The sequence below is a fragment of the Anopheles bellator genome, chromosome 1 (genome assembly GCF_943735745.2).
Source record: "Anopheles bellator chromosome 1, idAnoBellAS_SP24_06.2, whole genome shotgun sequence".
NCBI lineage: Eukaryota > Metazoa > Arthropoda > Insecta > Diptera > Culicidae > Anopheles > Anopheles bellator.
The window spans coordinates 45685480-45697277 of NC_071285.1; the positions used below are offsets into that span (position 1 = coordinate 45685480).

General features: G+C 53.0%; 2 protein-coding genes across 2 annotated transcripts in view; both read right to left on the reverse strand.

Moving 5' to 3' along the window:
- The window catches only part of LOC131205551 (uncharacterized), a 25332-nt gene extending 16908 nt beyond the window's left edge, over positions 1-8424 (reverse strand). Inside the window, exon 1 of the mRNA XM_058197699.1 lies at positions 8347-8424. Coding sequence (XP_058053682.1) covers positions 8347-8363 — 17 coding nt within the window. The 5' untranslated portion in view covers positions 8364-8424. The remainder of the gene's footprint in view (positions 1-8346) is intronic.
- A 1653-nt stretch (positions 8425-10077) lies between these two features.
- LOC131214995 (DNA methyltransferase 1-associated protein 1) lies at positions 10078-11595 on the reverse strand. Its single transcript, XM_058209356.1, has 2 exons — positions 11402-11595; positions 10078-11343 (listed from the first exon to the last, which is right to left on the reverse strand). Exons 1-2 carry the CDS (start codon positions 11500-11502, stop codon positions 10122-10124), a joined length of 1323 nt encoding a protein of 440 aa, XP_058065339.1. The 5' UTR covers positions 11503-11595; the 3' UTR covers positions 10078-10121.
- Positions 11596-11798: the final 203 nt, after the last annotated feature.

The following is an 11798-nucleotide window of genomic DNA, read 5'->3' on the forward strand; positions in this document are numbered from 1 at the left end:
GCCAGATAGGACCACACACAACCGTTCTCGTGACAGTTACGCCTGCCCTCCAATCGTCCTCGATTCGCGGAATGCCAACCCCTACCAGAAGGTGGGACATCCGGCTCCACTCCGGCCACATTCTTACATTCCGCCTCGAGGAATAGTTTCAGTTGATTAACAAATTTTGAAGATGTTTCGACCACCGCCGGTCACCACGAAGAGGGGCCGCGGACAATTTTATGCCATTTCTTCGCCTTGTCCGAAGAGAAGAGGTAGAAAGAAAAAGACCACTCTGGTGACGCACGGCTATAGGCGATAATCTTTGGCGATCGATTAAAGGCGATAATGAGTGTCATAAATTGTAACTTAAATACCCGCGCACGGCGTACGATCCCATTCCGCCCGGTAGGCCCGTGGTGGCCGCCCAAGAAAACAGGTGAGCGGCGGGACCCAAGACCGAAACGGGCAACTATGTCCGGAGATGTGAAAATTATAAATGAGCGACAGCGAAAAACCGGTGCCGGCCGCGGGCGAAGCGGCGACATAGCAAATCACGGATCGGTCTTCCTGTTTTTTGTTTTTTCAATGGGAGTGCCCACTGGTCACACACGTTTCGGTTGGTTCGAGTCGGGCACATTTCGTGGTTTAAAATATTATACACTTTTTGGCGGAAACCTATTACTGCGGAACTACCACAACTGCCGAGCGGGGGCAATAAATTTATTTGGCACTTTGGCCGCGAGAGAAATGGAAATGGAACGCTCGATCGAATAAATCACATTCTGTGGACAACACATTCCGGGCCGCGCAAGGAGCGAAAGGCGGCTTTCGGTTGGAACGACCCGACGGTCGACGGTAGCCAGCGACTACTTTTTTAACATTCGACGACGAAATCATAGCACATCATAGTTGCCCGAGAAAGTCGTCTACATGGGTTTGCTCAACTGTCAAGTGAAAAAATCAATGAAGGATGGAATTGTGACCACAACTCGAAACGGAACGTGGAAGTGGATCGGATTTCGAAACGAAATGGCACCACCGTGTAAGTATCAACAGCGATTATTCGTTTCTATTTTCATTCCAACTTGGGCTGCCGTAGGCTAAACCATAAACGGTGCATTAGTCCGGCCGATACTAGTTTAGACTCATAAATATAGATAATCTTGAAATTTATCTACAACCCTGTGGCCTCACCAAAGTGGCAACCGAACGGCCTTCATCATGCGTCCCGGCCAGAAAAAATCGCACAGTCTACTGCGCCGATCTATGAAAACTAATCGCCGGACGATAAAGTAGCAGTTTTGTCCGACTGCGAGAGCCGATCATTATTTTGGTTCTATAAAATTTTATGTACCTTACCGAAAGCCACTTCCACTTTGGAGAAAAAGCCCTGCCCCACATTGCTGGGTTTTCTTCGATCGGATCGTCCATCAAATACTTTATGTTCCCTATACCGTCGTAGTCGCTCCGATCGCTACGGAGTGACCACAGCACTTCAACCTCTTGTTTACCATACTTGGCAAACAATTGGCCTGCGGATCCCGAAGCGTTTCACCTGCACAGCCCTGAGGGTGTTGCTTCGCTTCCATTCCGTTTGCTGCCGCTGTCGATGCATCTCTGGCCCATCGTCCTAAGGGGGAGCCCCGGGACGCAATTGGGGAAAGCCTCGAAAAGATAAATAAAACGCTGGACAAACAACTGTTGGGTCTGCACGCCCGACCACTTCACGTGCCGAGGCCGTGCCGTGGTGGACAATTTCGTCACGCGTGTGCACGTGCGGCTACTTTATCCGGAGATTTGATGGTGCGATCAATCTCCTGACGGTCTCCGCTGGTAATCCTACCGAGAGGGAAGGGCTTCAAGTCAGTTCAACCGTTGGACTGGCGGGCAGCCTACGTCGAAAGGGCCGCAACTCGCTGGCGTAGTACGCGACGATCTTATCAATTCCCCGAGATCGTCCAGACCATTTTAAAATCGCCCGCGGAGACACAAAAAATGGGGCCAAGAAGCGTGGACAGTGGATGGAGTACGTACCAACCAACCGACAACTGTCGGTTTGCTTACCTCCAGGGCGAAGACGATGTCCTACGATCAGCGGGTGGCCCTTCGCGGGAGAGCTTCCAGGGGTCGTAAGGTGTCTCTTCATCACGCTACAGGCTGTGACACTCTCGGCTGTTTCTCTCTCTCTCTCTCTCTCTCTCTCTGGGGCTAGCAACATGCGGAACACGCACAGCTTGATCTATTGTTCTGAAAACACGCAGCGCTAGCCCGAAGCTATGCAGAAACCATGTAAGCCTGGTGCGCGAGTTCAGAGACCGGCCTTCGACTACCCCAGAGCGGACGGCCCGGGTCCCACAGACCCCAAACATATTTGGCCAACACGCGCGCAACATAACAGAGCACTAGAGCCGCTTATCCGTGGCAAAGCCAATCCCAAATCCCGTGCCCACTCGAGCCTGTGTCTGAGTCCCTCTCTCTAGCTCTGCCGTGAGCCGCGAGACCTCTGGCCCGGCCGGGGGCCGTAAAAGGAACCGGTCACCGGCAGCCCGCTTGAAGTGCCACATTAGTCGCCGGTAATAATGATATACCGAAAACTTGAAACCAGCGACCGGTATCGGAGGCGACAGGGGCCCCAGTCTAGGGTCCCCATAACCTGGCTGGCGCTTTCAAAGGCCACCGACGAGAAAACTTATGGATGGCGCGCGAGTGCCACGAGCGTAGGCGTACGGTGGCCATAAATTTGTCCGTCATTCGCGATCGGTTGCCTCATCATCATCATGACGATCGTCATCATCATTGGCTTCATTATGGTTCGCGCGACTTGATCCCGCAGTCTTCGTGCGACCATCTTTTTGGTGGGGGTCACCTGAATTGAGTCAAACAAAAGTTCCAAGTTTCATTTCACGGGCTGCACAATTCGAAGGAAAACGAATGCCGAATGGCCCCCCCGGGCAATGCATCAATTTAATTCGACAAATTAATGCTAACGAGCCGAATGCAAAAATTTTATTGGCCTTTATTGGCCAAGATTAGAACGCAGCGTCCCCGCGTTTTTTGGCAACCCAAAGCGAGCGACTCTCATTTGCATAAACTCCCCAGATGCGCCACAGATGTTGCCACAGGAATCCATTGTTTATATAGTTTAGAAAACTATTTGTCTATACACTTCACGGGAATCCAATCGACAAACCGTCAATAAATTGGACAAACTTATTACTCGCCCCGAACGCTGGCACACATGAATCACAGTTCCACATTTTCCAATTGCCCCTATCGGCGAAGTTTACGAGACAGCCAGCAATTTATTTCCCTCAACTTTCGCCAACGCGCGCCCCATCGGCTGCGGCCTGTTTTATGAACCGCACACCATCCGCTGCTGCGCAGACACCGTCGTCCGCGTTTGGACGGACAGTCGTAGGAAAATCGCCCCAGCAGCCGAGCCGAGAACGCCTAGACGAAACCCTAGACATAACAACAAACAAAATCCCGGCGATTAAAATTACGCCCATCGGGAGTTAGGGAAGGTACTAGGACGCCACGCCCGGCACCACTTTCCAATAGTGCACGGCGCACGATTTCATGGCTTCCGAGCCATGTCCATAACTTTGTACTATTTTATAGCGACAGCCGACGTCGGCCAACAAACCACGCGACCCACGGGAGGTAAAGCACGTCGATCCGGGCAGCAGCTGCGCAAGCTGGTCAGACCGTTCGTGGCCTTTAAGGAGGGCCCCCGTTTTCGATAGTGTGTTTATGTGATATTATTATAGAAACGATCGCATCGCAATTTATAGGCTCCGATTGAATTTTGATTCGAAACAGACCGAAACGCTTCGGAGCAGATCACCTCACACGATGCGGCCATCTCGAAAGCCACCCGACTGAATTTTTATTACCAAATCATTCTCAAACAGTGCGTGTCCACGCTGCTGATGATCATTCCAGGTTCTGGATTCACGATCATTCGGACTCGGATTCGAAATGTTTGAAACAGTTCCAAACATTAACGATCATATCCCAAAATTATGCATTTATTTTGCGATCCTTGCGGCGGTCGGCTTGCGATTTGTTCATTGCCATGGCGACCGCAACGAGAGTCGAGCAGTCCATTCTCTATGTTCGACCGATTCGAGCACATCCCTTTACTCGAATCATCTCTTAACATATTACGGACTTAACTTTTTAATGTTTTATCCACTACAAGCATTTTGGAGTGGTTTTTCCCATCTCTTCCAACGACATGAAATCGTTCGTTTCTACAATAGACAGCGAAGAGATTGACAGCAATTTTAAGGAAGAATCGATCGCCTCTGAATGAAACAATTATTCGTGCCCATCACCAAACCTCGGCATCTTTGACAGCGATCACCGAACGCCGCAAGCGCTTCGCACTCAAAAGAATGGTTTCAACACTTTCCAACCACAACCCGGACCTCGGAGGAGCAGCAGCCAACGACGATCCCAATTTTGGGCGCAACCGCAACAACTTACGCGAAACACAATTTTGAATAATCGCACGCCGGGTGATCGGCAACCCCCCCGTTGGGCGGTCGGCGGTCCGCCCGCTTATGCTGCGAGTTCCATCTCGATGTTTTCCTCCATATTTTGATTGTCACATACTCCCCCCCCGCCCGGCTGCGTCACTGCGTCCTGTGCCGCCGCCGTCCGGATGACAATGTTGTTTTATTTATTTCCCATTCCCTTCCGGGCAGCAGAGACCGCAAAGGTACTCGCCGCAGAGTGAGAGTCCACCGGAGCGGGGCGGCGAATGGAAATGTTGGCCCAACCGGCGATCAACAATCTCTCACTCGAGAACCACACTCCGACTCCCTCCCGTCCAAGAGGCATTCTCTTCTCGTTTCGATTCTGTCACAACCGACACAACGCAGCCCAACCTCCAAACCGGGCGTACGGCCGGCCCTTTCTGCGCGCATCCATCCCCGAGACTCTACCAACCGAGGGGGGGCTCCCGAGCGCTCCGCTCCTCCCGTGTGCCACCCTGAATCATGATTCAACAACAAACGAATGGCATTTGTCACGGTGTAATGGAATTGAATAGGTCCCTGCCGCGGGCGCTCCTTGTCAGAACGGGTGCGAGAGGGCGCACCCGAGCGGAGTCACATCACACACGTCGATCGTCTGGATTTCGCGTTCGAGACCGGAGGGCCTCCTCCCTCGAGAATGGCTCGCGGCGCTGGAAGAACTCTGGATACCCAGCCCAGGAGAACTGCCAGATCTTTATGGACATGTAGGGAAAATTTAAATACAATGGCCTTTCGGAAGACCCCAGAGCAAAAGAGAGCTCAACAAGGTACAACCCACCACCGGCTCAATAAGGCTGGTGACAAATTAGAGCGCAATCGCCATATTCTCGAGGCAGTCCCAACCGAACCACCGTTGGCGTCGTTCGACGCCGGGGAGTTCTGGAGAACAACGAGTTCCAACCCTTGCCCGGCCCTTGGCCCGGGGTAATACAGCCATTGGCCGCCCGCGCACAGCATAACGACTTATTTGAATAATAATAAAAGCACCGAGCGGAACGTACACAACCCGGTCCGGGTAATGAGAGATCCGGTCCGGGCGATAGGTCCCCCGGGGGGGCCCGTGCCCGAATCCGGGCAACGCGATGCATGCAAAACGTGCGCCGATTGTGTTGTTCCTCGGCACGTACCAAACGAAGTACCCCCCCAAAAAACGGGGTCGCCACAGTGATCGCAATTATCAACAATGCTACGGAACGCACAATTGGGAGCATCAGAGATCTGAGAACGGTTTCGTGTCTCGGGCTCAATGTAGGGCTCGGCTCGTGTGCATTTTTATGGTGCGAGACATACGATCCAGGCCACACCGGCTAATTCGGACCGTGCGTGGCTGGATTAGGATCAACTGGAGCACAATTGGCGGTAGGCAGGCTTTTCTATGCTCCATGCTCCAAAACATGCTGCGGGTTAAGTCTGTTAAGTCAGGTCCACATCCCCTGACTGTCACTCGTTGACTACAAAATATGTAAATTTTCCCGATAAACACTTTCCCCACATCACACCATTTTGGTACGAGCTTTCGCCTGGGGTCGGGACCCACCGCGCCAAGGCGACGTTAAATATGGGATCAAAATATTTCAATAAGACACAAATGAGAAAACGAACCGACCCGTGATCGTGAAGTCACTAATCAAATACGGATAAAGTACAATTAGCAACGGAACGCTCTTCGAGGGCCGGTTCCCTGGCGCGGCCACTGCTTTTCCCAAGGAAGAAAGGCAGGTAGGAAGGTGGCCACGGGCGGATCCCGAGACTAATGGAGGGCAATAAATTGACACCCGCGATAACGGCGGCGTGGAAATGCGGTGAAAGACGTGATGCCGACAAAGCGGAGACGACCACCGCCATCGAGGGTTGCCTTTGGTGGCCATGACTTGCCACTTGGATGGCGGAGCAGCCAAGTGCATCTGGTGCATCATCTTTCCCGGGCACGACGAATGCACCAATTATTAGCTTCCAAGTCACCAGGAGCCGCTGCAGCTGCTCTGGAGTGATGAACCGCACAGAAGCGCCCAAAGTTCAAGGCAAGGCAAGCAGACATTAATCGCCGCCCTGTGGGAGACGCATGTCGGAATGGGATTAATTAATCATACAGACACCCACTTGTGGCCCTCCGATTCGCCCCCCTTTTTGGTGGTGAAAAGTAAGACTTACCGGGTCCGGCTGTGTTAATGGGAGCGTCGAAAAATGGCTGGCCGGATCCACCGGATCCGAATCCCGAAAATTATTCCAACCTACGGTCAATCTCGTAAGCTGACAAATCCTGATTAACTTCCAAACCCCCCGAAGAGCGTGGGTCGCGCGCAGGAACATGCGGTTCCAGCGGGGGTTTATCTCGATCAAATCGCCGGATTCTGCACGACTCGATGGGGCCGGACAAGCCGGTTCCTTATGACGGATGGTCGGCCAGGGTCGGCGCAATCAATCATGTTCCCGTTCATGGCGCGGGGTTCAATCAACTGTTTGTAACGATCGCAACGGGCGCCGTACTCGAGCCTAACTTTTTTTTTAAACAAAACTGATCCTCGCTCCGATTTACTCGCAAATAAAAATTGCGCGTGGCGTTATCGGTGAGCAAAAAGCCTCAGTAAAGCTCTGGGGTCTTGCCTTACCGGGACTGATTACGGGGACCTCCACAGCCGGACCAACCTAACTGATACTCCGTAAAATCCAGGTTTCGAGCGGCCTCAACAAAATTCAAATTAAAACCACCGAAAGGCAGCGCGCGCGATTAAAGAACGATAACCCTGGGAGATGATTAATGACGGCTGGAAGCAAACCGGTGGCCCACCACGAATCTATGAAGACGACAACGGGCTATCATCATCCGGCCGGCACACGTCCGGCAAACAACTTACTTATCCACCCAAAAATAACTCCCATTTCCGGAGTCCGGGTCGAAGAATTTTTCGAACCCAGCGATAAGAGCGACCGATTAATTGTTTTAAGATACGTAATCCTGACAGCAGACGCAACCGTTGCCCACCGTTGAGCGCAGTAGCAGAAGTGGAGATCAACTAAACTTTCAGCTAAAAAAGCAGACTGAATTCCGCAAACAAAAGGCCGGCACAATGATGAAGCCGGCTTCAAATCAATTGCCGTCGCTTGGCGCCCTTGAGTGCCGCGTTTGTAACACAACATATCCTGCGCCGTGGGCCACAATTAGCGGACAACAAAGCACGGCGAGCGCAGGATTTACGACAGCCAATTAATCATCGCGCGATCGCAATCATCAAGATCTTCCTAGAACAGAACTCGATGTGCGTCGTAGACAGGCGCAAAGGCAAAGGCCCTAGGATAAATATGGCCAACCCGTGATTATGATGTGAAGCAACGAACAAGTGTTTGCCAATTATCAGGCCTTTAGGGGTGACACCCTTTGGGGAGGACCTTTTGCCCTCAAAAGTTCCCAAGGCTCAAACTTCGATTTGATCGTTTCAGAAAGAAGAAAAAAACAATGATCCACGCAGCCAGGGCGCGCGACGGCACACTCTGGCGTAGGCGAGTCCGCCCAGCCAGTGACGTGGTCCTCGTGGGCCATTCTCTCGCTCCATTCGCCAATAAAATGCGTGGGCACGTCGCCCGTGCCGTATACCCACACGCGCGAAGCGCAAAGGGACTGCTTTTTTCGACTGCTGCCACCCACGTGCGTCGTTTATGAAGCTCGTAACGGACGGCCCAATCCGGGGGCTTTTGCGTGTGATCCTCCTGAACTGAAGGGTTCACTTTGAAGTGACCTTTTTTTCTCATAACAACCCCCATCGTAGTGCCCCGTTCGTGGCGTGACGTAAGGGTTACTGGATTGAACGCTTCTTCCACTTACCTTGATTGATGTTTCATCACGCAGGCGGCGATCGTAGCTGGCGGCGTCTCTATTTGCTCGGCGCTCGGTTGACATTCATTCGCGCAAGGCAAGGCTTCGCGGACCACTCTCACTATATAACCACTCGCACTTGAAGCCCCGAGCACGGTCACACTACGGACGGAGCCGGCAGCTTCGGCCAGCCATCGGTTGGTCTGTCACGTAGAGCGAGGATCTGTGCGCCGTCCGCCCACGGAAAAGGCCCTGGCGGGACCGTACCCAGATAAGCCACCGGCGCCGCGTAACGAAAGCTCAAGGGGCTTGCTGGTTTCTTTTTCGCCCCTTTACTTTACCGATTTGGGGTCGATTTGAAAACCGGTAGAACCACCGGAGCGACACACGGCCACAGACACAGAAACACGTTCGGTAGCGGCGGTGGCGGCGGCAGCAACAACAACACACTTCACCGAATCTGCCCACACCATATAAAGGGGGGCCCTCGGCGGAGCCAACATTCGGCCAATAATCGAGATCAGGCCGGTCTCGCCGCGGGAAGTGGCACTGACCCGGGTCGGGGTGTCGCGCGCGCACTTACGTTACGCCACACTCGCGCAGAACGGAAAGGAATTCGATCAATTTTGCACCATTCGCGGCCCGCGCGTCAGAACTTGCGTGGGTTACGGATTAGAGGGATTTCACAGGAGTACAGGACAGAGAGAGGGAGAGAGAGAGGGGGGGACAGAACATTACAGTGCGTCACCGGTACCGGTTATGCAACAGCGCGACGGCACATGTTTTTCACCACCAAAACCCGGTTCTGAGTTCCGTCACCAATGGCGGCATTTCTGTTTCTTCCATCACCCGACAACCGCACTGTTTATTCGTTGTTACACCGGTCCTAATGGCGCACACCATAGGTTGTTCCACCAGCAACACCAACAACGGCCGCCCGCCCGACCATCGGTTTGTTTACTTTCTCTGCGATCCGTTGCGTAGTTCACTGTCCGCCACAACACACTTTGTACACACTGGCTCAGAGTGCTCGCGAGCTCAAAAACAGCGGACACGATCTCCGCACGACGACTGCGCAAATCCGACTGACGAAAACGCAATACAAGATCGTGGTTCGCGCTGGCGCGAGGCGCCGAGTAGAGGGGTCCCTTCGTTTCTCGATCACGGATCATGTTATCGCCCGTCCTGCTCTACCGCGCTGTCTCTCTCCCACTCAGCCGGTGTCGCCCACACAGAAAGCAACATTGTTTTGCGTACTGTCTCGCTCGGGCCGCCCACCGTCTCTTTCTAGGCTATTCCGGTTTTGAGCAAACATTAAATACTTCTTCACCTTCCCGCAGGGGGAATCGTAGATTGCGTCCCCAACACGACCGATCGGGCATAATCCTCCCCAACGCTTCATCAACGGTCGGTACCTTTTCGGGTTTATTCCACTGGCTGTGTCTTTTGTTACCGCACACCTTTGCGCCTTTGCCCAACCCTTACCGCGCGGTATTTCCTTCCGGTTCGGGTTGATCCTCCCGTTGTAGCGAACGGCACGCCGTCACGGTTGGATAGCTTCCGTGGGAATCCGGAAGCGCTTTTCCGGTGCTTGTGTTGCGCACGACCGCACGACAAGGAAGACCGGAAAACTGGCTCACCCTACGAACAAGCGACCAAAAAGGCGTTGATCATTCTGGTTGATCAATTTCATGCCTGAACGATTTTCTCGATATTCTATGGAAATATGGCTACATACAGATCAACAGGGATCAAGTTTATTGTTTCAATTCGCCCCACCATATTCACATTGGCCCACCGATATCGTCCATCGAGTCGTCCGTTACGGGATTCGCCAGGGCCGGCGGAATGTTGAGCGTTTTGCCCGGGCACAGGGCCTCGTACTGGTGCTTCAGGCTTTCGAGCTCAAAGTTGCACGTGGCCAGTGCCGTTCGCAGTTCACAGAGAAGCACCATGTCCGAGCGGAGCTCGTTGAAGGCGACACAGATTTCCTCGATCGGCGGTGGGTTAGGATCGACCCTAAACTCCTGTAGCGCCTGCTCCAGCGCCTTCGCCTTCTTCTGGCCCACGTTCGCCGGTAGTTTCATCTTTTGCGACCGCAACGATACGCCCGTGCCGCGCAGATCGGTAAACTTGATGCCGGCACTCTCGACCGCACTCACGACCGAGTCAACCTTCGAGGTGCGCGGCTGCTGTTGGATCTTTTTCTTGTTCAACTTTTTGTCCTGCTTCTTGTGGGTCGTGTTCTGCGTCTGCTGGTTCTGCTGCTGTTGCTCCTTCTGGTGGTGCTCCGTCTGCTGTTGGTCCGCCTGGGAGATGAGCTTCTGTAGGTCCTGCGTTTTGCGCTCTCGTTCCTTCTTGCGGGCTTCGATCTTTTTCAGTTCGTTTAGCAGCATTTGCTCTTCCTCGACCTGTTTGGGAGTTCGATCGAACAGCTTCTTGAGCTGCTCCTTACGGCGCCGCTCGTGCTCGGCATCGAACACGAAAATCTTCTTCTCGGACATATTGTTGCGCACCTTGTTCAGAATGCCGACCACCTCGTAGTAGCGCTCTTTCAGGTCTTCGACCGACTTAATCCCGTAATTGGCCCGCTCCCACCGGTCACACATGATGATGAACCGCACATCGAACCGTTTGGCCAGGTCGAACAGATGGTCGGTCTGCTGTTTGGTCCATTTGGTCGGGTTCGTTTTCAGGTGCGCATTGTACTCGTTCAGTGTGTACGACGGGATGTCCAGCTGCTTGTTGAACTTGGCGAACGGATACTCTTTCTGCTCCTCCGAGGCACGCTTCCAGTGGTGAAACACGGCACCATCGGCACGGGCCGGATTCACGAACGGTGCCCACTCCCAGCGACGCACCTTTTTCATGCCCAACCGGGCCTTCGTCTGTTTGTAGCCGGACACGGTGTCCGTTGGCAGCAGCGGAGGGGCATCTTTGTTATCGTTGTACAGCAGGGCAAACACCTCCCGGTGCATTCCTTCCGGGCGTTTCGCCACGATTCGTCTATAAAACGGCACATTAAACCATATTGAAAGCCAACCTGAAGCGAACCCTAACTTACCTTTCGTAAACATTCCGTTTCTTCGAGTTCAGCAGCGACTCTTTCGTCAGTTCCGGTGTGACCGGTCGCTCCAGTTCCAGGATGTCCCGTACGTCGGCCATTGTGGCGCGGGTTTTACGACCGTTTCGCAGCCCACAACACACTTTTAATTATTACTTTCCGTAATTTTTCCCAATTTGCTACACCATGTTTTAACACACTTCGAGGCGCATCGACGCGAGTTTGACGTTTTGAACCGTGCTGTCAGTTGCATGCACCGCGGCACAGGGTGATTCACCAAGAGAACGATGCTCCCTGTATTGCCCCGTAGCAATCGCACGGATGACAGTTCTGAAGTTCATATTCAATTTTAATATTTAAATCATCGAATGTCTCAGTTGTTAGTAGTATAGTTTAT

Excerpts from the sequence above, each read along its gene's own strand:
- LOC131214995 (XM_058209356.1), bottom strand. The coding sequence starts at position 11,502 with ATGGCCGACGTACGGGACATCCTGGAACTGGAGCGACCGGTCACACCG. Across the intron at positions 11,344-11,401 it reads AAACGGAATGTTTACGAAAG|ACGAATCGTGGCGAAACGCC; the intron begins GTAAGTTAGGGT and ends GCCGTTTTATAG.